Source organism: Pseudonaja textilis, chromosome Z (assembly GCF_049901715.1).
Source record: "Pseudonaja textilis isolate UNSWEBS1 chromosome Z, rPseTex1.2, whole genome shotgun sequence".
In the NCBI taxonomy this organism is placed as follows: domain Eukaryota; kingdom Metazoa; phylum Chordata; class Lepidosauria; order Squamata; family Elapidae; genus Pseudonaja; species Pseudonaja textilis.
The window spans coordinates 60,850,477-60,877,543 of record NC_142008.1 but is presented as its reverse complement, the minus strand read 5'-3'; the positions used below and the strand labels follow the sequence as shown (position 1 = coordinate 60,877,543).

At 39.7% G+C, this 27,067-nt stretch overlaps 1 protein-coding gene across 2 annotated transcripts in view; it reads right to left on the bottom strand.

Moving 5' to 3' along the window:
- The window catches only part of STAC (SH3 and cysteine rich domain), a 140,607-nt gene that overhangs the window by 43,364 nt on the left and 70,176 nt on the right, over nt 1-27,067 (bottom strand). For both annotated transcript variants that reach the window (XM_087918088.1, XM_087918089.1), the window contains exons 3-4: nt 9,975-10,075; nt 8,320-8,401 (exon numbers count right to left, since the gene is read on the bottom strand). In XM_087918088.1, coding sequence (XP_087774214.1) covers nt 8,320-8,401; nt 9,975-10,075 — 183 coding nt within the window. The remainder of the gene's footprint in view (nt 1-8,319; nt 8,402-9,974; nt 10,076-27,067) is intronic.

Here is a 27,067-nt window from a genome sequence, read left to right as displayed (position 1 = left end):
TAAAGTCTTTGAGTAGAAAGCAATGGGTGCTTCTCTCCCATTTGGGAATTAATGGCTGAGAATGGCCCCTACCCCAAAGGGGGATGCATCACATATTAGTGAAAGAGGTAATGTTTCATTATACTGTACTAGAACACTGTTAGAAGTTAGGAGTCCTTTTATGGTTTCAAATGCAGTTGCTTCTCTGTGGCCTCAAGTCCATTCTGCTTTTTTATCAAGAAGTCTGTGAAGTGGTTCAGCAACTGTCGCTTTCTGTGATAGAAAAATACTGTTAAAGTTTAAAAAGCCCAGGAAAGCTTGCAATTTGGTTTTGTTTGTTGGAGTGGGAGCTTCCTTTTTTTTAAAATAGACTTTATTAATTTTACAATTAAAATAGATAAACAACACGTACATAAATGTGAGAAAGGAAAAAGAAACAAAGAAAGAAAAGTAGAAAGAAAAATCAGAAAACAATTAAAAACAGCTTCATCTTCGACAATTTGTGGGACCCTATTTTCAACCTTATTTTCTGCCATCTGTACAATTAATCCTTGTGCGAATGAATATATATATATATATATATATATATATATATATATATATATATATATATATATATATATATATATATATATATATGGATCTTTGGTTGTTCGGGTTTTCTCCGCGTAAGATTCGAAGTATCTAGGCAACGTTTCGATGAAGTCTCATTCATCATCTTCAGGCTTCTGTCTCCGGCTCTGTGCTTCTCAGAGTAATGTGAGATTGCAGCTGCTTCCTCCTTTTAACTGCCAGTGGGGTGGGACTTGATTCAGTGGGGGCTTGGCTGTGTTCTGATTGGGTGGGTGTGTGTTCTCATTGGTAGGGGGTTTGGCTGTGTTCTGATTGGTTGGGGGTTAGCCATGTTCTGATTGGTTGGAGCGTGTTCTGTTTAGGTGGGGGCTTGGTTGTGCTCAGGTTAGTCTTAGTTGCTGGGGATTTGAGCTGGTGAGTTGTGATCTTGCTGTTTGGCTTCTAGTTCGTGGTCCTGCTGCATCTTCATAGTGGGTGTCGGTTTGCTTCATGTATGGCTCGGAGGGGTTTAAAGTGGGTAGTGATGCAGCTGCAGTGAAGCTTCTGGTCCAGGGTCATGTCTCATCTTCTGGGTGGGTGGGAGTCTGTTTTCTACATGGAAGTGTGGTGGTGGCATCTTGTGTGGCTCTCATGGGTGTGGGTCTGGTGTCCTTCTTCATGTTAGGTACTTGTCTGTTCATGAGGGTGGGTTTCCAAATGGCTGGAAGGCGGGAGGTGTCGTCTCGTTTGTTCATGCTGTGTGGGCGTTTTTTCTATCTCTATGGCTTCTCTGATTATTCTGCTGTTGAAGTGTTCGGTTTTGGCGATAGTTCTGGTATTTTTAAAATCAATTTCATGTCCTGTGGCTTTGAGGTGTTGGACCAGGGAAGAGGTCGTTTCTTCTTTTTGATTGAGTTCTTATGTTCTTCAATGCGTGCACTTATTCTTCTGTTAGTTTGTCCAATGTATGTGGTAGGGCAGGCAGTGCAGGGGATTTCGTATACTCCTTGGTTTTCTAATTCGATTTTGTCTTTGGGGTTTCTTAGGATGGTGGATATTTTTCTGTTTGTGCAGAATGCTGTTTTGATGTTCTGTTTTTGGAGGATCTTGCTAATTTTGTCTGTAGTGCCTTTTATATATGGGAGGAGGGCTTTGCCGTTTTCTTGTTCTCTGTCTTGGATTTTGGTTGGGGTTTCTTTTTGGATTAGGTGGGTAATCTTCTTTCTTTGGAATCCATTGGCTGTAAGTACGTTGGTGAGAGTGTGCAGTTCGGTTTTTTGGTGTTGTTCATCGGCTAAGCATTTTGTTCTGGAGATGAGTGTCTTGGCTACGGAATTGATCTGTGCTGGGTGGTGGTGTGAGAGTGCATGTAGATAGCGGTTAGTGTGTGTTTTCTTCTGGTAGATGGTGTGTCCTAGGGAGCCATTGGATCTTTTGTATACCAAGACATCTAGGAAGGGAAGTTGGTTGTTGGCTTCTGTTTCCATGGTGAATTGTATTTTGGGGTGTAGGCTGTTGAGGTGTGTGAGGAAGTTGTTCAGTTTTTCTTTCCCGTGTGGCCAGATTATGAAGGTGTCATCTACGTATCTGAGCCAGAGTTTGGGTTTGTGGTCGTATTTTTCAAGTCCCACCCCCACTGGCAGTTAAAAGGAGGAAGCAGCTGCAATCTCACATTACTCTGAAAAGCACAGAGCCGGAGACAGAAGCCTGAAGATGATGAATGAGACTTCATCGAAACGTTGCCTAGATACTTCGAATCTTACGCGGGAGAAAACCCGAACAACCAAAGATCCACATATAAATACCCGCGAGAACCTCAGAAAACATATATATATATATATATATATATATATATATATATACACACACACACACACACACACACACACACACACACACATATATATATGGATCTTTGGTTATTTGGGTTTTTTCCCATGTAAAAATGGAAGTATTTTGGCGACGTTTCGACGAAATCTCATTCGTCCTCTTCAGGCTTGTGTCTTCCGCTTTGTGCTTCTTGGAGTAATGTGAGCTTGCAGCTGTTTTTTCTTTTAACTGCCAGTGGGAGTGCGGCTTACCTGGGTGGGGGCTTGGCTGTGTTCTGATTGGGTGGGGGTGTGTTCTCATTGGTTGGGGGCCTGACTGTGATCTGATTGAAAAAACAGCTGCAAGCTCACATTACTCCAAGAAGCACAAAGCTGAAGACAAAAGCCTGAAAATGACGAATGAGATTTCCTCGAAACATCGCCAAAATACTTCCAGTTTTACGTGGGAGAAAACCCAAATAACCAAACATTCACATACAAATACCCGCAAAAACCTCAGAAAACAAATATATATGTATATATTCTTAAGTTTTCGCGGGTATTTATATGTATGGTATTCAGCTTTGTTCGGGTATTTTCCCACATCATTATAGTTATGCTTTTAAAGTTGTAGCAACGTTTCGGCAGAATCTCATCTGCCATCATCAGGCTTCTGTATTGTGTTCGTCTGTGAGTCAGACTTTCACAGCCGTTTCTGTTTTAAATTTGGGGCTAGCCTACTGCTGTGCCAGAATGGTTTTTTCTTCATCCTGATTGGTTGGGAGCCTTGGTCTGTGTTTATTGGTCTTGGAGTTTGCTGTGTTCTGCTTGATTGGTGTTTCTAATATCTTCTGTCTGTTTTGTGGGGTTTTTTTTTGTCTTGATTGGCTGGAAACATTGTGTTTCCTGTATTGAAGGTTTTTAGTGTGGCTTGGCTCTGAGTATATGAATGGCTCTCATTTATTAGGAAGCTAGGTTTCATCTGGGTGCCTGGTTGGGGTATGTTTGAGCTGGAGGTATCAGGGGGAGTCTGTTTGTGCACAGGTGTTTGCCTGGCTTGTGGTGTGGAGACTTTTTTGTTTTAGAGTGCAGGATTCCAGATAATTGACAGTCTGGTGGAGTCATCTCTTCTATTCATGCTTTGAAGTCGATGCTATGACCTGTGGCTTTCATGTGTTGGACTAGTGAGGAAGTGTGTTCCAGCTTTTGTACTGCCTGTTTTGAAGGCAGTCTTGATGTGATGCCTGTGTAGTATCTTACTGATTTTGTCTGTAGTACCTATTATGTAGGGCAGTACAGCTGTTCCATAGGTCTGTTCATCTTGAGCTGTCCTGCCCTACATAAGAAGTACTACAGACAAAATCAGTGTGTGCTGTTTAGGTGTATTAAGAAATTGTTTAGGTTTTCTTTTCCATGGGGCCAAATCACAAATGTGTCATCGATGTATCTTAACCATAGTTTGTGTTTGTGGGTGGCATTAGCTAGGGCTCTGGATTCGAATTCTTCCATGAACAGGTTTGCAATGACGGGTGACAGTGGTGATCCCATAGGGGCTCCCAAAATCAAATTCACCATGGAAATGGAAACAAACAAAGAACTACCATTCCTAGATGTATTAATCTACAAAAAAACAGATGGCACACTAGGACACACCATATACCAGAAGAAAACACACACCAACTGCTACCTCAACGCCCAATCCCACCACCACCCAGCAACTCCGTGGCCAAAACACTAATCACCAGAACCAAATGCCTGGCACACAAGACACACATAAAGACTGAACTATGCACCCTGACTAAAGTACTGACAGCTAACGGCTTCCACAAAAGCAAAATCACCGGCTTGATCCACAAAAACACACTGAGACATAATGGAGACCTAGAAGATGAACAGACCTATGGAACAGCTGTCCTGCCCTACATAAGAGGTACTACAGACAAAATCAGTAAGATACTACACAGGCATCACATCAAGTCTGCCTTCAAAACAGACAGAAAAATAGCAGCCATCCTAAGAAACCCCAAAGATAAAATTGACCTGGAAAACCAAGGCATATATGAAGTCCCCTGTGCATCATGCCCTGCCATATACATTGGACAGACCAATAGAAGAATAAGTACCCACCTGGATGAACACAAAAATGCAGTAAAAAAGCTGGAACACACTTCCTCACTAGTCCAACACATGAAAGCAACAGGTCATAGCACCGACTTCATGGCACCAAAACCCTAGCCACTATAGAAAACCCCAGCCACAGAATTATCTGAGAAGCCATAGAGATTGAAAAAAGACCTGAAAGCTTGAATAGAAGAGATGATTCCACCAGACTGTCAATTATTTGGAAGACTGCACTCTAAAACAAAAAAATCTCCACACCACAAGCCAGGTAAACACCTGTGCACAAACAGACTCCCCCTGATACCTCCAGCTCAAACACACCCCAACCAGGCACCCAGATGAAACCTAGCTTCCTAATAAATGATAGCTGTCCATTTATTCAGAGCCAAGCCGCACTAAAAGCCTCCAGTACAGGAAACACAATGTTTCCAGCCAATCAAGACAAAAAAAGCCACAAAACAGACAGAAGATATTAGAAACACCAATCAAGCAGAACACAGTAAACTCCAAGACCAATAAACACAGACCAAGACTCCCAACCAATCAGGATGAAGAAAAGACCATTCTGACACAGCAGTAGGCTAGCCCCAAATTTAAAACAGAAACGGCTGTGAAAGTCTGACTCACAGACGAACACAATACAGAAGCCTGATGATGGCAGATGAGATTCTGCCGAAACGTTGCTACAACTTTAAAAGCATAACTATAATGATGTGGGAAAATACCCGAACAAAGCTGAATACCATACATGTAAGTACCTGCGAAAACTTAAGAAAACACACACACACACACACACACACGTATATACTTAAATAACACTGTAAAAAAAATTGAGAGAGAAGCGTTAACTAATCAAAACACCAGAAAATGATTGGAAAAATAGAGAAAGGGGAAAGAATCTTAAAGTAACTGTTCAACTTTCAATCTCTGAAGTTACATGCTTGTAATCCAAATAGCCAGAAATAGAAAATTGCTGAGTAATAACAATGTCCTTTCAAAATCTCAGCTCACTCAGTTATATCCAGTTCTCTTTTCGTCTAGGGGTTCTTAAATTCAGTTTTTCTATATTTCTTCAATTGAGGCAGACTATTCAGTTGGACTGATGCACCATTGGATCAGCGGCCAAAGGATTTTTCAAAGTTTCTGAAAAGTTTCTAGGTATCTCCTTTTGCACTGCATTATCTCCGCTTATTTCACTTGCTCCGATCTTCTCGTCTCGAATTTAATGCAGTCTTTCAAAAAGAAAGTAATCCAAGTCCCCTAGACCTTCCAACGGCTAAATTTCCTTCCATTAATAACAATGTAGCAAACCTTGCCAACCTCCCAGTCTTCTTTGCTTTATTTGTTACTGTCCTTATTTTCTATCTGTCAAGCTCTTTCATTTTCACCCACCTCACCTCCGTTCCTTAGTCGCCTTCTTTTAGGGCTCCGATCAGATTCTTTCAGCAACTTTCTGTGGATCCACAGCACTCAGAACTCTATCACTATCGCAAACTTCCTCGCCCGCACCTTTCACCATTGACCACCATAATCTGTCACTCACTTGCTTCCTTTCATCGGTGGCAGACCGGACTTCAGGGCCGCCATTAACAAAACAGTGGTCTCTTGCTCGTTGTGCTCTGGAGGGTTTCGCTTCGCTGCAATGGGAGTTGTCTTCCCCTCACTGCAGCTCGAGTTTCCCCACACCAGCACACTTCTCTCTGGGATTTGTGCACCCCGAGGGATCGCACCAACAGCAAGAAGAGGTGAGAACCATGAGCAGACTTCTACACCTCTGTTCATCCTTGCCTCACCACCCCTCCCCAGAGTGGGAGCTTCCTTAATTGCTTTTATTTTACTATCTGTGGAGTGTATACCTGACTCATCAATTAGATATCCCAGAAATTCAACACTTGATAGTGCTATGTGGAATTTCTCTTTTTTTGATTTTAAGTTGTTTAAGTTGTTCTTTGTTCTCTGCTGCCACGAGGACATCATCAAAATAAGGTACCACCCCCACAATGCCCTGTAGTAGGCATTCCATTAAGCTTTGAAATAGTCCTGGGGCTATGCTGACCCAAATTGCAGTTTTTGCATTTGAGAGCACCTCTGTGGGTTACAATGGTCTGAGCTTCTGCTGTTTCTTCATCCACAGGTAACTGCTGATAGGCTTGAGCCAAGTCTAATTTGGCAAAAATATTTCCCTTTTCCTATTGAATGCAACAGATGTTGTACTACTGACACTGGGTATGCGCTCTGTTGCAATGCAGTATTTATGGAAATTTTATACTCAGCACAGATCCTAATGGACCCATCTGGTTTAACTGGGGTGATTATAGGGGTCTTCCACTTAGCATGATCAACTGGCTCTAGGACTCCCTGGGCTATTTAACTAATTGTTCATCCACCTTGGGTCTCAGGGCAAAAGGCCTTGGTTTTATTCTGACAGGGGAAACTTTTGGATCAAGGTTGAAAGAAGTAGGGGTCCCCATATACTGTACTTGCCTAGGCTTCCATCGAAAACATCCTTGAATTCAGTCTGTAGGTCCTCTTTCATTTGATTGTACTCCTCTGCTTGCATGGTCTGGGTGGTCACCTCCACTCCTATGGCTCTAAACCACTCTATCCCGAGGAGGCTTGGTACTTCTTTGTCCAAGATAGTTAAAGTCAATTCACCAGTGAAGTTTCTGAATTTTACTGGAAAAATTCCTCTTCCTAATATGGGAATTGTGTTTCCTTGGTAGACTTTTAGTATTAAATGTTGTGGTTTTAGTTGTTCTCAAGTTATGCCAGGGATTTCTTCCTTTATAGTTGTCCAGGACACCATAGATATAAAGGATCCAGAGTCAATTTTCATATTACAAGGTTTTTCTTCTATTATCACTGTGATGTTGAATTTCTTTGATGTATGGGGGTCAGAATGCCCCACTATTGTGTGCTCATAGTCTCTGTCCCTCTCCATTCTATTATCTTCCCGCCTGTAGTTTGAATTGGGTGGTCTCTGGAATCCCCTTTGTTGTGGACCATGTGGCTGATTAGGGAAACCTGCTTGTCTCTGATTGGGGTATGCTGGCAGATTTGCTCTGCATGCTTCAGCAGTATGCCCCCTTTTCTCACATCGGTGGCAGATTGCATCCCTGAATTTGCAAACCTCCCAGGGGTGGTTTCCTTTGCAGCCTGCACAACACAGGGGTCTCTGGCTTGTCCCTTGGGGCCCTGATCTTCTATCTGGTTTTACTCTATGTATTTCTTCCTTGTCTTCAGAGAGTTTGCTAAGCTCCCCCTCTCCCTGATATTTGCTGGTTGTCCCCCATGCTGAGTGAATGCACTCGGACTTCTCAGTTTTAGTTGCTGGTTTGTCTGAGATTTTTGCTGCCTGGGCTTTACATTTACATTATAATTTACATTATAATTCATCCAGGTAGCTACTTGGGTACATTGTAGTTGCCTAAATGCTTTTATTTTTGTTAGATATGGGCAATTCATCTCCTGCTACTTATTTATTTACTTTCAGCTGTCTAAACTAACTAATCAAATGCAATTATATTTAATTATGGTCTGACTGTAAAACCTCCATTCCTCATTAGAATCTCATTCCTGTGACTTTTAAAGAAAAAACCTTGAAATCATATCATGTTTATGCTGTTAACAGTCCTCAAACTTTGTGCCTTGGCATGGGAATTTTCAGGTTTATGAACTTTTTGGAACATTTGTGTGTTTTTTCCTTTGTTGAAATTTTCCTCCTCAACAAGATTTGGACAACTCCAGGAAGGAAAATGAATGTCATCAATGAAAACATATAAAGGTTTATATCGGCCACTGAACATCAAGGTTCATAGCACAGAAACTTATAAAAATCAGAAAATTAATCAGAGTTTACCAATTGGCATTACTTCTTTGATGCAGCCAAACTGCTCCTGAATGAGAAGGGGACTGCTGTAGTAACGATGGAAACCTTTGGGCTAGAAAGAAAGAGAAAGGAAATGAAGATATGATACTAGGAGAACTAGAGGCAATAGATGCACACATTTAAATTTGAAGGCAAAAAGGCATTTCAGAGCTCATTCACTTAGCACTTGCTCTAACAGCAGCTGCACTTTCCCCCCAGTCGTGAAAATGCTCTTTGGATTTATTAAGTAACTCTGAGAAAAAATACCATACTTTTCACACTCTAAGACACACTTCCTCCCCCAAAAGTGGGTGGAAATGTCTGTGCGACTTATAGTGTGACTATTGCAGCGGGCCAAGGCGAGTTGGTGTACCACCTCTGGGGAATACTGGAACCTTCCACCTGCCTGTTTGCTGCCCGCCCTTTTGTCTCTGCCCATTCACTGCTGCCTGTTTGCTGCCATCCATTCACCACTGATAGGCGGCAGTGAATGAGTCATAGCAATTGGCAAATGGGTCATAGCAATTGGCGGCAAACAGGCTGTGGCAAATGGGCCGGCAGCAAGCAGGCCGCAGTGAATGGGCAGGTAGAGAATGGGCAGCTGCGAATGAGCAGGCAGCGAACAGGTGGCGGAGAATGGCCAGCAGTGGCAGTGGTGATCCCCACCGCCTAGAACGGCTGATCATGGTATTCCAAGAGGTCGATTCAACTGCCAATCAGCCACTTGGCAGAGAAAGTTCCAGTGCTCCCCAGCAGCGGCAGCAGCTCAGCTCAATTGACTGATGGTGGGTGCAATGGAGTGGAGCCCTGATGAGTCACATGCTGGGGCTGCGATAATGTGTATTGGATGGATGCTGGGAGGCAGGTTTTTTTTGCTTGTTTTCCTCCTCTAAAGCTAATATGCGTCTTATAATCCAGAGTGTCTTATAGTGCAAAAAATATGGTAATTCAGAATTTTTTAGAAATTCAGAAAGACTCAGAAATTCTTAATTATCAAAATGTACATAACTACAGGTTTACATTGCAAAATAAATATTTGAATAGAACCATTAAACTAATACCAATGGCATCTGCACATTAAAGTATTGCAAGGTAAGTCTGAGATGGAGCCTTCCTGGACAGGAACTAATAGGACTTTTGTTCTGATTCAGAAAGAAACCAGGAAACCAAATTTGCTTTTCTGCTTGAACTTAGAGCACAGTCCAGAATTTAGGTGGCCCTATTATTACCCACTTACTTGTGTTTTGACAAATTTATGGATTTGGAAATCTGCAAACTATCGAAAATCAGAGTATAAGACAAGAACAGCATACTGCTTCACTTATTCAGTCTTGCCATTGCTTGTAAACTAAGGAAAGGATGGAAATAGGCAAAGGCACAGTAAGAAGGACCAGAAGATTGTAGAAATCAGCAATACAGTCCTTGTAGAAAGAAGAATGTACAAAATAAAAACACACAGTATTATCTTTGCCTATAGGCACCTGCTACACAAACATAAAGAGACAGGGAATGATTTCTATAACCTTGTAGTAATGCAAGTATATTTCTTTAACTCAGCTAAATCAAGAAGTTTGGAGGGATCCGTTGGACCAACATCTCTTACTGAGCCTTATTTGCAGGTTTATTCAATAATTATATTGGCTTACCAATTTTCCCATGCACCGTTGCTGTCCAGTGCTCTCTGCACATTTGTGGTGAATGCTCAGTTTGCATGCCTTACAGCGTAATCCATGTTTAGCATTTGTCCCTGTCAAAGGCACAGATACAATCAATAGTTTCCATATGCTCATCAAATGACATTGGATATACATTCAAATGAGATTCAACTTCCCTTCCCAAAAAACTTTAATGCTTGTTCTAAGTGAGTGGAATCTGTTTCATTTTTTCATATGATAAAGTGAGTCTGGAAAAACTTATTTTAACTGCAAATAATTGTATCGCAGACATATGAGAAAACAGAATTACATATATGTAAATGATTATTTAATTTTTTAAAAAAGATTTTAACCCAATCTTTATTATTTTTATGAATAATTCGAGATGGTAAACATATTTAATGCTTCTTCCTCCTCCTATTTTTCCCCACAACAAAAACTCTGAGATAAGCTGGAATGAGACAGAATGATTGACTCAAAGATAATCAGCTGGCTTTTCATGCTTAAGTGTGACTAGAGATGGCCTGTGAGAGATCCCATGGCTTTACTGATATGCAAAAGAATGCAGTGAGAAATAAGGTTCCAGGTGGTATAGTACTAGCATATGGTGTAGTGGGCACATTGGCAAGCAGGATCAGATAGATAGGACCAAATGGCAGTGAGTGAGCCCAAGTTTGTTCATGTGACTATGGGGTACTGCAGCAGTCAATACTATTGGTTATCAATCTCTTTGTTTAACCCGTCATAACAGAGTGGTTACTAAACAAATGCATATTAAGCAAAGACTTTGCATGAATAGAACACAATAGAATAAAAAATGCAGATCTAGGCTCCACTCTCACAATAAAGATATTTACAGAAATGCTTGCTTGAACTATTTTTGCCATATATCTTGTAGCATTGGTAAGGATCTAGCAATAGGACCTGGTTAGTTAAGGGGAGAATATCAGCTCCAAATCCTCATCATTTAAAAAGACAAACTGGCTGAAATAAATGAAATCTGTTCTAGAACAGTAACTCTTGTGGATTACTATTTTCTCACTCAATCTAATAGGAAGATGAAGACTTTCTCAACTTCCTGCCATACATTTTAGTGTAATCCCCACCTGCATTTCCTATTGATTTTTATGCAACAAACATCCTACACATATAATTCTGATCAGATTAGGCTACTGCCTTTCTGTCCTAATAGTGCCTATTCTGACTGGCAGCTGGACACCAGGATTTCAGACACAAGACTTTTCTAATCTACAAGATCACATTAAAGTAGGGATACCAGTGATTGGGTATTCATTCTGCCATTGAGCCATATGTATAAATGGTTGACTGAATAACTTATGTCAATTTGAAAAATCTAGCAGTAAAAAGGCAATTCTGAGGGGCAGAATTATTACCATTAATATTAATGGTAATATTAACCCTACTAATATTATGACATTGATTTAAATAGCAGTAGCACTTAAACTTATATACTGTTTCACAGTGCTTTACAGCCTTCTCTAAGTGGTTTACAGAATTAGCATATTGTCTCCAACAACCATATGCTGGCATTCTATTCCCAAAGCAGTCAGGATGCCTCATAATCTAAAGTAAAATACAAATTTGGATTATCTGTGTCCACTGACCCATGAAAGAAAAACCAACAATTTCAGTTCTACACCCCACCATGTGATTATCTTATGTGCAAGATTACCATGATTTCTATTTCCTGAAACAATTTAAGAAAAGTAATGAAAAATTATCCAAGCCTTATTTCGAGTTCATTATCATGTTAGGTTCAGGGGATGTACATGATAATGTGTAAGAAGTTGTGGCATCTTGCTTAAAATAAATAATTCTGTGTCCTTAACCTCTGGAATTTGTGATCTCTTTTTTCCCCATATCTCATCTCATATATGCAAATGTTTAAAGCCTCATAATTCAGTCCTGGCCAGCAAAAATCTATTAAGGGTTACAAGAGATAACAACATATTTATTTTAGCTTTGATCAGATAAACCAACTTTATATTCCTTCCTTTACTTTTAATAACCTTGATCTTTAAATCCTTTCAGCTAAAGTCTTGGAATTTGATTTCTTGTCATTTTTTTCTTTGTCCCTTCCCACAAAATTCTTCACAACTTTTAACATATCTCTTTATAAACCCAGATATCCAGATATTTCTATGGACCCACTGTGTTCATTCAGTAGAAATTAATCCCAATAGACTTTAGATAGGAATTTCTGTAAATCTATGTTGGTTTGCACCACTGACATTTTTGTAGATTTTTACTCAGAGGGAGAAAAAAAATATTGTTAACTTTTCCTTTCGTCTAATATAAATTACGCTCCAACTTCTGAATAATCATGTTACCAAATATAAAAATAGGGACATAACTTCAGCTTTGCATTGGCCTATGATTTTAGTTCAGACTGCTAAAAAGCAGCAAAATAGAATACATAATATTTTTTATTTTTGCTAAAATTCATGATTTCCCCCCTTCTTTTTAAAAGATGAGTTATGGTATAACATAATCAGAGTTACAGGATTCACCAGAGAATAATTTGCTTCCCTTTGGAGAAACTAATATGATATTTAGCAAAATGTGCATTTCATATTGTGCACTTAGGAAAAAAAATCCATGTTTAGAAGACATTTCATTTCAGTCTGCAGATTCTTTTTAGAACCCACTGTGCATCTATAATGGCAAAGCTCTCTCTAAAACTGCTCCAAATATCCCCAGAGGTAACAAAGGTAATTCAATAACAGAAATATAAAGAGTTTGTCATGTTGGGATTCATTTCAGAGAATGGCTTGATGTCAGCATTCCAACCAAACTCTCCATCTCAATTCAGCACTCAAAGACAAAGTCCATCCAAGTAAGAATTTATTAGAAAGCCATATTGGCACATCTGGGAAAACCCAAATCTGAAATCCCACATTTCCCCCTGCCAAATTAAACTCACTTCCAACACCCTTTCTGATGACCCTCAAGTCACATTCTCCAATCCACCTTCATTCTGAACTCCCGCCAAGTCTGGTCACTCCCTTCCAAACTCCAGTGACAATGTGAATGATAGGAATTCACATTAGCCTAATAAAAAGGGGTTTTGTTGGGACAAGGAGTGTGTTTTGTGATTTTGTGAAACCAGGTTGGAACACTATCTGCTTTTGCATCCCAACTTTTTACCCAAGTGGCTTCAGAGAAAGGGTACCCCTTCCACTGAATTAAATATTGTAATTGTCCTCTATGCAAACTGGAATCAAGAATCTTCTTTATCTCGTAATGTTCTTACGTATCCACCTGTGATCTGCCTGAGATCCAGCCCTAAGTAAACACGAAAAAAAGGCAAAGACTGGACAGGAGACATCCCAGGGGATAAGAGGAATCCACCTAAGATCTGACTTAAAAATGGGAAACTGGTAGCAAAAAGGCCTCTAGTTGCGGGGTGGCAGAGTTGCCAAAAGTTGCTGCTTAAAAATATGCTGGTGGGTTGTATTTTGGCTAATTTTGAGATTTTAGGAGGATTAGATATCGGGATCAAAGGAAGAATTTTCTCATTATTGTATGTCTGTCTGGCCTCAAACTCTCTTGAACAATCTAGGTAATTTTTGGCTGTTTCAGGGACTTCATACTCTGGGACTTATTGAGCAACTAAAAGCAATATTGGAGAACAAAAGAGACAGAGAGAGATACAATATTTGGGTTTATTTGTGAAACTTCTTAATAGTCCACTTCTATATGAAGAGGGTTGGTTCTAGAACACTGCCTTGGAGGACACCACTTTTGACAGTTACAGAATTTGATTGATCCCTATTTTGACCATTTGTTGTCTGTTTGACAGGAATGCTTCTATCCAGTTATGCAGTTGTCCAGAGATACCATAAGATTTTAGTTTTAGGAGTAATTTGTCGTGTACCACTGAATCAAAGGCTTTACAGAAGTCTATAAATTGTGTCTATTGCTTTGCCCTGGTTGATTTGTGTCGTCCATATGTTTTTGTAGTGTAAGAGTTGCAGATTATATGATAGTTTTTTCCTGAAACCAAATTGTTTATTAGAGAGTAAGTTGTTTGTTTCTAAGTGGAGGATGGTTAATAATTGATTCCATGACTTTGCAGGTGACGCAGCATAAAGAGATTGGTCTATAATTTTCAACTAGGCTGGGGTCTCTCTTTTTGAAGATGGGGATGACCATGGCTTGTGACCATAGTTTTGGCAAGGAAAACTGAAAGATTTTTCAAAGATTATGCTTAGAGGTTCAGCTATGGCAGTAGATAGCTTGTTTAAGAAGTAGGCACATATTCAGTCCAATCCAATAGACAGAGATGGTTTTAGATTGTGTAGTGCTTTTTCAACATTGTCTTCTGTAAAATCGATATGTATTAGTCATTGTAGCTGTCTATGGTTTGACTAGGAAATGCTGGGCATGATCCATTGCTGTTTACAAATACTGAGCCAAAGAATGTGTTAAAGAGGTTGGCTTTAATAGTGTTGTCGTTGCAGTCTTTACCATTAGGTCCTTTCAGGGGTGGGATGGACCTTAAGTCTTTTAGTTTGTTGCTTACAAAATTGTAGAAAGCATGGGTGGAATTGGTGCATAGAAGGTTTTCTTCTTGTTTAATCTGATAATTGGTGCATTCAGTTTTAATCCGGTGGCATAAATTTTGGATTGGCTTTTGAAGTTGGCAATGTGACCAGATTTGTTTTTCCGCCAAAGTGACTTCTTTTTGGATTGAAGCTTTCTTATTGTTATGGGCAATTTGTTTTTTTCTGGTTTTGGGAGTTGTTAATGGTACCTATAGTTTGATAACTCTTTTGACTTCAAGTAAAAATATGTTGTAATGGTCTTCTACAGTATTGCATCCAGAGAATAGAAATTGCCTATCAAGGGATGAGAGATCGTTGTTTATAAGATCATAGTTGCCTTTTTTGAAGTTATAATTGGGGATTCCATCATTGTGATGATTTTTGTGTGGTCGTATGGTGAGACAAAAGTCAATGATGTTGTGGTCACTGTTGGAAAAGAGTTCTCCGTTGCAGATTTCAACTCAGACCATGTAATATCCTTATTTAATAATTCTTTCTCTCCTTCCCCTATTGTTTTATCATTCGTATTCTCCAGATAAGTTCTTATTTTGTCTTCATTGATTTCTTCTTTTTTATATAATCTTTGAAAATAGTTTAATATAATATCTTTTTTCTTCTCAATCTCATGTTGTGGTATGCCTTTCTCATCTATTAGTTGGTGTATCAGTCTCTTTTCTTTTTCTTTTTTAAGTTTATAAGATAGCCATCTTCCTGGTTTATTAGCGTGTTCAAAATAATTTTGTTTGGACCTTCTCAAACTAACTTCTATTTTATCTTGTTCAATTAAATTCAGCTTATGTTTGGCTAATATTAACTGGTTTTGTATTCCTTGGATCTTAGGGGTTTTTTGTAATTGTATTTCTAAGTCTTTGATTTGTTGTTGTAATACGTTTTGTCGGGCATAAGTTCTCTTGTTTCTCATAGCATTATAGGAAATTGTACCTCTTATAATTGCTTTCATAGTATCCCAAATATTCTGTTTTGAAGTTGTTTCATTATTATTATCTTTTAGGAAATAGTTTAGCTCCTCTTTCAGCTTATTGATATACTCTTCTTCGTTTACTATTTGGATATTTAGTGTCCATCTTTTTTTTATTCCTCTCCTGTCTCTCCAAATTAGCTGTATTGGGTTGTGGTCAGCCCATTCATTTGGTAGGATTTTAATTTCTTTTATTTCATTAGCCAAATCCAAATCCATCCAAGCCATATCTATTCTAGTCCAAGTCTTATGTGGATTGGAATAGTATGTAAATTGTTTCTCTTCCAGGTTCTGTTCCCTCCATAAATCTTTTAAATTTAACTCTTTCATCATTTCCTTACATGCCTCAGAAAGTTCCCTTTTCCCCTTCTTGTTTTTTCCCATATTACTATGGTCTTTTTGGTAGTCTGCAATGGAGTTAAAATCGCCAATCAAGCAAATGTTCCTTTTTTCGAAGCCTACAATTTTTTGGTGGAGGTGTTTAAAATTTTTCCCTTGGTCTTCATTTGGGGCATAGATTGCTACAAGTAAAAATGTGATGTGGTTTATCCAAACTTGTATAACCAGAGTTTTTCCTTCGGGATCTGACCAGGTTAATTCTGCCTTTACATCTTGTTTTACGTAAATTGCAATTCCTTTTTTCTTGTGTTTATCGGCCGGTGCCGTAAAAAGTTTCCCTAATTTTGGACAAATTAGATGTCTTTCATCATTTTTTGAAATATGTGTTTCTTGAAGACATATTATATCTGTGTTATGTCGAATAAGTTTTGAAAATATCCTTTTTCTTTTTGATATTGAATTTAATCCATTTATATTGATGGAGAGCAACTTCTTCCCCTCCACCATTTATCTACGTCTGCTTAGATTTTTGCCTAGTAATGATTTGATTCTCTTCTTGTTGTTGTTGTGGGATTTGCTCTTCTCTCCCAGGTTGTGGTTTATCACTTCCTGAAATTGGAGAAAGTCATTCCTTTTGGGTTCTGTGATGATATCGGTCCTCCTGTGGTCTCCTTTTAAGTTCTTCTTTAGTGGATTGACCATCCGTATCCGTGAGCTGTTGATAAAAGTCTTGGGCCTGTTCTATCGATTCTATTTTGATTTTCCTCTCTTTCCACGTAATTAACATCCCTTCCGGGATTAACCATTTAAATTGGATTCCTTTTTTATTTAAATCATTAGCTAGAAATTTATAATCTTGTCTTATCGTCCTCACTTTCTTTGGAATTTGTTTTAAAATCATAATTTCTCTGCCTTTATATGATATCGTTTCCTCCCTAGACATTTTCAAAATTAAATCTCTCAGCCATCTCCTAGAGAAGCGGATATGGATTTCTCTTGGGCAGTTGTTGCGTCTGGTGTAGCTTGTGCTAACCCTATATACCTCATCAAACTCTTTAATTAGGTCATCTTTTTCTTTTCCTAACCATTCAGCCAATATTTCTGCCATCAAATGTTCCAATTCTTCATTTTTTGCTTCAGCCACATTCTGGAACCTTAAATACGCCATTGCTTTGTCCATCTCGAGGTGAACCAGTGAGTCTTCCGTTTCTCTAAGTACATTTTTAAATTCCTCATCCATCCTTTCAAAGTTAGTCTCCATGCGTGTTGTTCTACTCTCTATATCTTTTATTTTCACTTCATTTTTCTCCATGGCCTGCTGTAGAGACCCTATCTTACCCCCCCACCTTCGATATATCTGCTTTCATTTCAGCCTTCAGTTTCCCCATCTCATCTTTAAATTCGCTTATATCTGCTCTAGTTTCATTGTGATTTTTAATCATCATTTCTTGCATTTTAGATATAGCTTCCTGCAAGGATAATAAGAAAGTTTGTATATTAATGTTGGGGACATTAGGCTGCTTTCCCCCTGTTAAGGACTCCTCAATAGTTTTTTGAGTTGTTGGTGGGGTGGGTGTCAATGTAGTCGATAGGGTCGGGGTAGCCTTCCTTCCTGTTTTTAAGGCCATAGTTGTCGTGGATGTCATCTCTCTAAGTATTTGTTTTTGTTGATGCACAATTTTAGATATATTATCCCAAATCACCATTCAGTGTTTGGGTCTTGTATTTGAAAGTCTATTCTCGTATTTCAATTTAATATCTCACTCCACAGTCTTTTCCCCTATATCATAAATAGATATCTACTACAGTATTCTAGTCTATGTAATAAGAAAATTGGTCAGCAATAGTACATCGATTAACACTTTAAGGAATTAATCTTAAATGTCTTAAGTAGTCTAAATAATTTATAAATAGTTTATATCAACAGAGTTTATCCCTCTTTACTATTAATACTTACAACAGTAATCTCTTAACTCTATAATAATAGTATACCCCCCTCTTTCTCTCCCCCCCCCAAAATAAGTAGAATTATGTAAACTATTTAGGAGATACAATAGGGAGGCAGGGGGCAAAACAATAAGAGAAAGGGTAGGAGAGAGATTACCACAGCTTCAGAGAATCAACAAACAAAAAGCAAGGAAGTCATCTTAAGGAGAAAGTAGTGCCAAACTAGTAATATTAAGTAGTACCACGTAATAAAGGAAGCAAGTTGGGTGAGTTAAAAGTCCATCTTCCAGCTAGAGGATTCTTTTCAGCATTCCAATCAGCAAATGGTGTAATGTGCTGACTAATCTGCAGTCCCAAAACCGTCTTTCCCAGCCTTCTGTTTGTCCCTGCCTTCTTCCTCTTGCTTCTTCTTCTTTCTTTGCTTTCCAACTTTTAAATCAACATACAAATCTTCCAAAGTCCAATATAATGCTCATTTTGTCTTCTCCACAATATTAAATAGATGTGATAGTCGTGTTGTGCTCAGATCTGAGGATTCATCAGACTCGATCAATGCCAGTATTTTTCACCTCCGTCGCCTCCCTTTTCTCAAGTAAAGTCAAAAAGAAAGGTCCAAAAATCAGATGAAGCCCCTCACCAATTCCAGACCTCCGATCTCCTGGTTTTAACAATCTCCCTCTTTCCCCAGAGCTTCCCTTTCACAGGGTAAAATCTGCGCTTTCACTTTTGTGCTTAGGCTTTTCCGCTCTCCATTATAGTCCTTTCATTTTCCCAGCTGCTTTTCTGGCCGCTTTCCGCCCGACTTCTGAAAGGTGCTAATCACAACCAGGAGAGAAGAATTTATGCTGTCATTCTTCTGTCATTCTGCTATCTTCAGTCTTCAAAGGTTCCAAGTTATAAACCGTTTCTCTGTTCCTGTTACTCTCGACCTCGCAGGCTGTCACTGCTTTGCTTATTCACCCAAGTGGCAGACCGGACTTGAAGCCGCCATAGAATGACAGCTTACTCTTCTGCGCCGGGCTCGGGAGCTTCCCTCTTCGCTGTTCGGGGGTTGCCTTCCCCACTCTGCCGCTCGAGGTTCTCCACGTTGACACGAACCTCTCCGGGGTTCGTGTATCCCTGGGGGATTGCTCCTGGCACCAGAAAAGGTGTTCAAAGTCGTCTTCACCTCCGTTCGCCCTGTCCTGCCACCGGGGGCACAGAACCATCATTGTATTTGCATCCAGGGCCATCTCTGGTTATTTCAATGATATCTTCAGGAGAGATGTTTGTTGTATTTGAGTTGCTTATGATATCACGAACTTTGGTGATGTCATCTGATTTGTTGGTGTCTTCGAGACCAAATAATATGGCATTTGGATGTTTCTATTCACGTTCCATGGTGTCTCTGATGAGTAAGGAGATATTATTTGTGGAATTATTTGAAGGGATAGTAATTGTTTGTGGCTGTGGTTTGGTAGTTATTTTTGGTTGTAGTTGTGATTGTAGTTGAGGTAGTTGTTGTGGTTGTTGTGGGATTTGATTTTGAGCTGATAGGTACTCACTTATCTGTGCTGTATTTTTTTTTTTTCCAAATGAGATTAGGGTTGCTTGTATAGTTGTTTCAAAATGTGTTGTGAAGCATTCTTCTATTGAGTGAATGAGTGATTCTATGCTTTCAACTCTGTCAGGTAGGGTACTCAGTTTGTTTAGCTTAGGAGAACATGATGGACATAGATAAAAGAATGTATCTGAATTTTTAACCATATCAGCTAGGCTTTTGTTTGCGTTTAAGCAGGCAGGGTGGGCTAGATTATCACATAGGTGGCATTTGATGTAAATTTCACTTTCATTGATGGTTTCAAGACATCTGAAACATGTGCAGGAGTCTGGGAGGTCATTGGTAGAGATATTTTTCTTTTCTTTTGGTTTGGATTTTTTGGCTAGCATGGTCAATGGCAATAGTGCAGTAATCAATTACAATAGCTAGTTAATGTGATAGGTAGACAGTTACATAATGAATGTTGGTAATTAATAATATCACACTACTAACTAGAGCATACAAAACATTTGCTAGACCTATACTTGAATACAGCTCATCAGTCTGGATCTGATATTAACACAGTTGAGAAAGTCCAGAAATATTTCACAGGAAGAGTTCTCTGCTCCTCTACTCATTGCAGAATACCTTATGCCACCAGACTCGAAATTCTAGACCTAGAAAACCTAGAATGACGCCTCCTTCAGTCCGATCTAAGTATAGTATATAAAATCATACACTGCAATGTCCTACCTGTCAATGAATACTTCAACTTCAACCATAACAATACAAGAGCAAACAATAGATACAAAATCAAGGTTAATCACAACAAAGGAAAGACGACTTCAGCAACAGAATGGTCAATGTCTGGAATACTCTACCTGACTCTGTGGTTTCTTCCCCTAACCCCCAAAACTTTAACCTTAGACTGTCTACTATTGACCTCACCCCTTTCCTAAGAGGTCTGTAGGGGGCGTGCATAAGCACACCAATCGTGCCTTCTGTCCCTGTCCTATTGTTTCTTTTTATTTTTCTTATACGTATCTATTTCATGTATTCAAAACTATGTTTTTACTTATACCTGTTATCTTGTAAGCAATTGACAAATCAAATAAATAAATAAAAATAAATAAAATAAAATGAGTTAAGCCCTACTTTCTCTCTGTTGCCTGTTACTTCCTTGTCATCTTCTCTCTTTAGTGGACTAACTTTCTTGATTTTTTTTCTTATTTATGTTGGAAGAAACTTTTTTTTAAAATTATCTCTAACTTTTATTGCAAGTCTTCGTTCATTCTGAGCCTTTGCTTTCCTGACTTCGATTTTGCATGTTTTGGCTATTTGCTGATAATCAGCCTTACTTGTGTGTCCCTCTTTCCAGTTTTTTGTACTAACGAACAAAAAGCTTAGTTAGGAACTTCTCTGATTTTTCATTTGGTGCAGAATTAGTCTTTCAATTGATTTCAGGGTAATTGAAGTCCCCCATAACTATTGTAGTATGGTTCCAAGGGTGGGATTCTATTGGTTTGGACCAGTTCTATAGAACCAGTTGTTACGATTCTGCATAGTTTGGAGAACCAGCAAATTGCACCACTGGCTGGCTCCAGCCTTCCCTGCACAGCTTGCTCTGCCCACTCAGTCACCCCACACCATCCAGTCATTCCACATCTCATCTGCCATTGCTAACCTGCCTTCACCCGCCATTGCTGCCTGACTTCTGCCATAACCCTGATCTCCCTGGATGAGTGAGCCTGCAAGAAAGCTCCAGTCAAGTTGACTCCTGGGCCAGCCTAGGCCGCTGCTGCACGCTCCAGTCAAATTGATTCCTGGGCTGGCCTAGGCTGCTATGATGTCTCCCGCCACCATCCCTGAGTTTGCCTGGCTTGCTTCACTGCCAGTGCCATGGCTCCATCGCATGTGGTGCTTGTGACCTAGCTAGCTAGCTGCTGCTCCCCCCCCCCCATGATTCCTGGCCTCCAGTGCCACTTCCTGCTGCTTCCTAAATCCTGCCCCTTCCCAGAGCTTCCCACTGTTCCCAATGCTTCCCTCATTTACTGGATCTTACTGCTTGCCTCTGAATGCCAGCTGAGAAGCCACATGGCCATGGCCGCACTGGCTGGGAGAACGTTCGCCTTCTCCCCCTGGCCAGAAAGCTGCATGGGCAAGCTGGCCAGGAGAACAAATTCCCCAATGATTTCTTTGCCTACCTGATTTGAGGCTCCTTCACATTTCTTGCCATCATGTGCAGGGAAAGAAAAGTTTGTGTGGGTCTAAAAAAAAAGTTCAATCAATTAATTACAACTTCTCATGAAAGAAAAAGATTGTGCAAAGTTGGAACCAAGTGCATGTTTTTTTAGCCCAATACAATGTTTCTTTCCTGCACACGATGGCAAGAAATGTGAAGGAGCCTCAAATCAGGTAGGCAAAGCAATCCTTGGGAAAAGCGAGGGCATCTGGGTGGTGGTGGGTGGGGGAAACTCCATGATGCAGTGCTGCAATGGTGAAACAGGCAACGGAGCAGCTGGCGTGAGGTAAAGAGGAGGCTGCTGTCTGCCCTATTTCACATTTCTACATTGTAGCGCAGCACCCAGGAATCCACTCTGGTAGCATGTGATGGAATGGGTTAATTTGCCTGGCCAAAGTAACCCCACCGTCTCTGCTATGTACATTGGGCTCAGCAGCAGCTTTGATCGGGTCTCTCCATTGGCAGCAAAAAAACCCAGCCCCATCGCAATTTGAAACACCTGAGGGTGGGATGGGGTTTCTAAAGTGTGCATGCCCACAAACCGCATATCCTAGCTTCTCAGCAGGAGTCCTCTCCAGGCTCAGTAGAGCCAATTTGGCTTGGCTCATCTACGAAAGGTCACATCATTCTCCCCCCGTGCTGCTTGGCATGTCTTTAGCTATGCTGGCGTGAAAGGGCTGGTGTATGTATGTGCTTTCTAGGGGTCTTCTCCTTTAAGGGGCACTAGCTTTGGGATTTACAGGTTTGTGGATTGATCTGCTCCCTGCCTCCTTCTCCTCCTCCCCCTTTGCCCTTTGGCTTATCCTCCCTGGGATTTTCATCTGATTCACTGCCTACAAGTCTGTTTCTTTTGGAGAGTCCTTTTCAGACAGGGTGAACTGTGGTTTTGCATTGATGTTTGGATGGATGGGTGTGTGGGTTTTTAACTTCATTAATGAAGTTCCCTTTATCTTAAGTACTGCATTTGAAACTCTATAGAGTTTTTCATCTGTGTGCATTTTAGAAAGTTTTGATGTAAGAGTAAGAACTTAGAGCAAGGGTCTTCAAACTTGACAGCTTTAAGACTTGTGAACTTTAACTCCCAGAATTCCTCCTCCAGTCATCTTAGCTCAGAAATTCTGGGAGTTGAAGTCCACAAGTCTTAAACTTGCCAAGTTTGAAGACCCTTGACTTAGAGTGTATTCATTCTGTAGTTGTTGGAAAAGACCCTGTTAGTCTCTGGTAACCAAAAAATCAGAAATCTGGTAGCTCCCTTTCAAGCTAACAATATCCCTCAACAGTTTAGCTACTTCATCAGTCAGATGAAATGAGATTAAAGTTTAATGTCTTTTTATATTACCTGTTAACCTGAAATGGGTGTAAAGAATTCCTACTGTAGAGCAGGGGTGGGATTCTACCAGTTCTGTCCAGTTCTATAGAACCTCTTGTTAACTTTCTAAACAGTTCGGAGAACCAGTAGTTAGAAGCAATTTCCTTTTGTTTTTTCCACCCTTGTTACATTCTTGCCAATACGCCTAGACTTCCTGTCTCCGGAGCTTCTGAGGCTTGGCTTTCTTAAAGGGGAAGGTTTGTTTTAAGATTTTTACACTGCTGTTGGGAGGAAATACTTCCCTGGACAATCAGCACTTTGAAGAAATAATTGAACAATGAAGCAGAGCTTTTAATGACAGGGAACCAAGATGAGTTACATTCAGCAAGGCTTCTTGGTTAGACAGAAAGATTGACATTCAAATGTGAGTTAACATTCCCTTTCTGAGATTTGGTCTAAAACTGGTTTGGGGTGAAGGTTAATTCTGCGCTTGGAGACATTTAATCCTGTGATGGTATAATTTTCTCTATTCAGCTTCAACAAGCAACAGCTACTGTTGTGATTTAATTATTTGCATTGTGCTTGAATTTTTTCTTGCCTCATGGTTTCTTTTTCTATCTGGGAAGGGGGTCTTCCTCACTGCTTCAGTACTATCGGGCCCTCTCCTTTGGGGGTATACTTCCTAGAGGCAGGATACAAGCTTGGCACTGATTTTTTTTACTGCCTTTCTGGGGGGCATGTGATCTTTCCTTAAATCTGGATGATTTCCTTGGGATATCTTGTGAGATGAGTGAGACCAGCTGGTATCTTTAAGTGGTGAAAATGGATATAAGGATTGCTTTTCCTGGGTGTGCTTTTTCTGGAGAGCTTAAATGACCTCTCCGCTAAAGGGTTTCACTTTATGAGCAAAAGATGGCTGTTTGATAATTATCACTGCATTTTAACTATTTTCATTCTTCAAGGTGCTCTGGCACCCTGCCTGATTTGTAACTCTGGCTTGCAGGTATTTTTAATCTAATCATTGGTATTTAGGGCAGCTTTTTGCAAGCAAAGAAGCTTTTTGTATTTTTGTACGGGTAATCCTTGACTTACAACAGTTCATTTAGTGACCATTCAAAGTTACAATGGCACTGAAAAAAGTGACTTATGACCATTTTTCACACTTATGACTGTTGCAGCATCCCCACTGTTATGAGAGGCCAGGCGAGGAGAAGCACCCCTTGACATGAGTGATGATGAGTTGGCCACGCCCACCCAGTCACATGACCACCAAGCCACACCTACTAACTAAACCATGCCCACAAACTGGTTGTTAAAAATACTGAATCCCACCCCTACTGTAGTGGTAGTCCTTGACTTACACCACAACTGAGTCCAAAGCTTCTGTTGCTAAGCAAGACAATTGTTAATTGAGTTTTGCTCCATTTTATGACTATAATGATTAAGTGAATCACTGCAGTTAAGTTAGTAACACAGTAACACAGGTGAATCTGGCTTCCCCATTGACTTTCTTGCCACAAGAATAACAGAAGTTGATTACATGACCCCCAAACATTGCAACTGTCATAAATACATGCCAGTTTCCAAATGTCTGAATTTTGATCACATGACCATGGGGATGTTGCAATGGACATAAGTGTGAAAGATGATCATAAATCATTTTTTCAGTGTTGTTCTAACTTTGAATGGTCACTAAATGAATGGTTGCAAGTCGAGGACTACCTGTAGTCTATGTCAATTTATTCCTACTGTGTTTTGTGAAACTTGTTATTTAGCCAGTATATGTGTTAGGATCAGGGAGATTTGTTAGCAGCTAGCAAATATTCTAGCTTTTCTTACATGAAATCTACCTATATCTACATCTGTAGGCCTGGTTTTAAGATTGTGATCATATAAAGCAAATAATTCAAAATTTAATTTTTATTAATAAAATGTGTCTCATCTCTTCATCTTGACACTGGATATGGGATATCCAGCAAAAAGAAGGCTGGGGAATTCTGGACGTTGAAGTCCATACAGGTAGTCCTCAATTTAACAACCTTTCCTTCTATCCTCTGTTCCTACCTTCCATTTCATGAGGCCAATAACTTTATTCTGGAAATTACATGCTCAGAAGCAAGCCAAATCTAGTAGACCCCTTGAAATTAGCAGGATTAACTAGTCCTTAATAGTCCTCAATTTACAACAGTTCATTTAGTGACCATTCAAAGTTACAATGGCACTGAAATGACTGCTTTTCAACTTACAGTCATTGCAGCATCCTCATGGTCAAAATTCAGATGCTTGTCAACTGGTTCATATTTATGACAGTTACAGTGTCTTGGGATCATGTGATCAACTTTTGCAACCTTCTAACATATTCACTTAACAACTGTGTTATTAACTTAACAACTGCAGTGACTTACTTAACAACTGTAGCAAGAAAGGTTGTTAACCTGGGGCAAAATTCACTTAGTATCAAAAGAGCAACTCCTTGCATTGTGGCTGCTGCAATGAAATGAGAAGTCCAGCCAATGTTTTGAGCATGGTTAACATCTCTAGCCCAATGAGTTCTCCATTAACAGCACCCTTGACAATTTACCAACTCCAATTACTGCACCAGTGAACATTGCACATCCAATCACTATTACCTCACCAATGAATCTCCCAACACCAATGACATTAGCTGGCCCTTTATATATAGCCATGAGATCTGTGAAAAGCATGCCTTTCCTTCCCCAGGCATTGCCAACCTCTTCCTCCCTAATAAAAAAAAAACTAAAACAAAAATTTCATGCAGTATTAAAAATAATAGAAAAGGGGACTGCTAAATTGTTTAATGGACTGCTAAATTGGCAAAATGGATTGCTAATTTGGCCACACCCACCCGGTCACATGACATAGCTATGCCTACCCAGTCAGATGACAACCTAGCCATGCCCACCCAGTCACATGACAACCTAGCCACACCTACTCAGTCACATGACCTAGCCACATGACCACCTAGCCACACCTAGCCAGTCATGTGACCACCAAGCCACGCCCACAAATTAAGCAATGTCCACAAAACCGGTTGTTAAAAAAATTGAATCCCACCCCTAAGTGGTCCCTGCATATATTTGTTAATTGGTTAGCAAAAAGGATATCTACTTTTTCTGCTTAATTGGCCTATAGGGTGGCCTATAGTGTACATTTATGGCCATGTCATTCTGTTTTTCTTTTATATAAACCCATATGCATTCAAGAGTTTTTCATCTTTGGTTTCATACATTTCTATAGCAATATAGTGGCTCTTTACATACAGTGCATCTCAACTTCCTCTTTTATGGGGTCTGTTGTTGTTTTTAAAGAATTTGTATCCTTCTATCAGTATGTTCCAGTCTGGGTTACATCCCACCAAGTTTCTGTTATTCCAACTATATCATATCTATCATCATGTATTAATAGTTCAAGTTCACTCTGTTCCCCCAAACTTTGTGCATTTGTATATAGGCACTTGGGGTATTTATGTCTGACTCTGGGTATGCTTCTATCAGAGTGTTTGCAGTGTGACTACTATTGTGAGACAAGCCATGAGCAAAACACAGCACACAGAGGCTTTGTCTTTTAACAGCGGTTTGTATACAAAACAGCTATGTACATACATATACGTGGTATGCACATAGCAGGCAAGCAAGCAATCTTCTTTACTCTGCACATAGAACCACAATGGTGACAGAATATAAGGAGAAGAGATATGCCCTCTCATGGCTGCACTTATATAGAGAGCTTCTTAAAGTGGTAAAACCCTGTGGAACCCATCCTCAGTCTTAAAGAGGCAATGACTCTGCTGACTCATCCTCATTGCATCAACCTTACAACATCCAGTTAGCTATTAAAGCAATACCTTAACACTCCTCCCATTTAAAGCTGAACAGCTGATAATCCAAATGCTTTAACATATTCCTGATAATTGTCCACATATACAGGCTTTGTTAATATGTCAGCTATATTATAGTCAGTAAAACAATGCTGTAATCTTATCAGTTTCTCCTTTACAGCCACCCTAACATTACAGTACTTAATGTCTACTTGTTTATCCCTGCTTCCAATGCGATCTCCTGTGGCCATTGTTATACATGCAACATTGTCTTCAAATACTGGTACAGCATCTTTTACATACACATACACATCCTTTAATAATTGTACATAACCAGGTTATT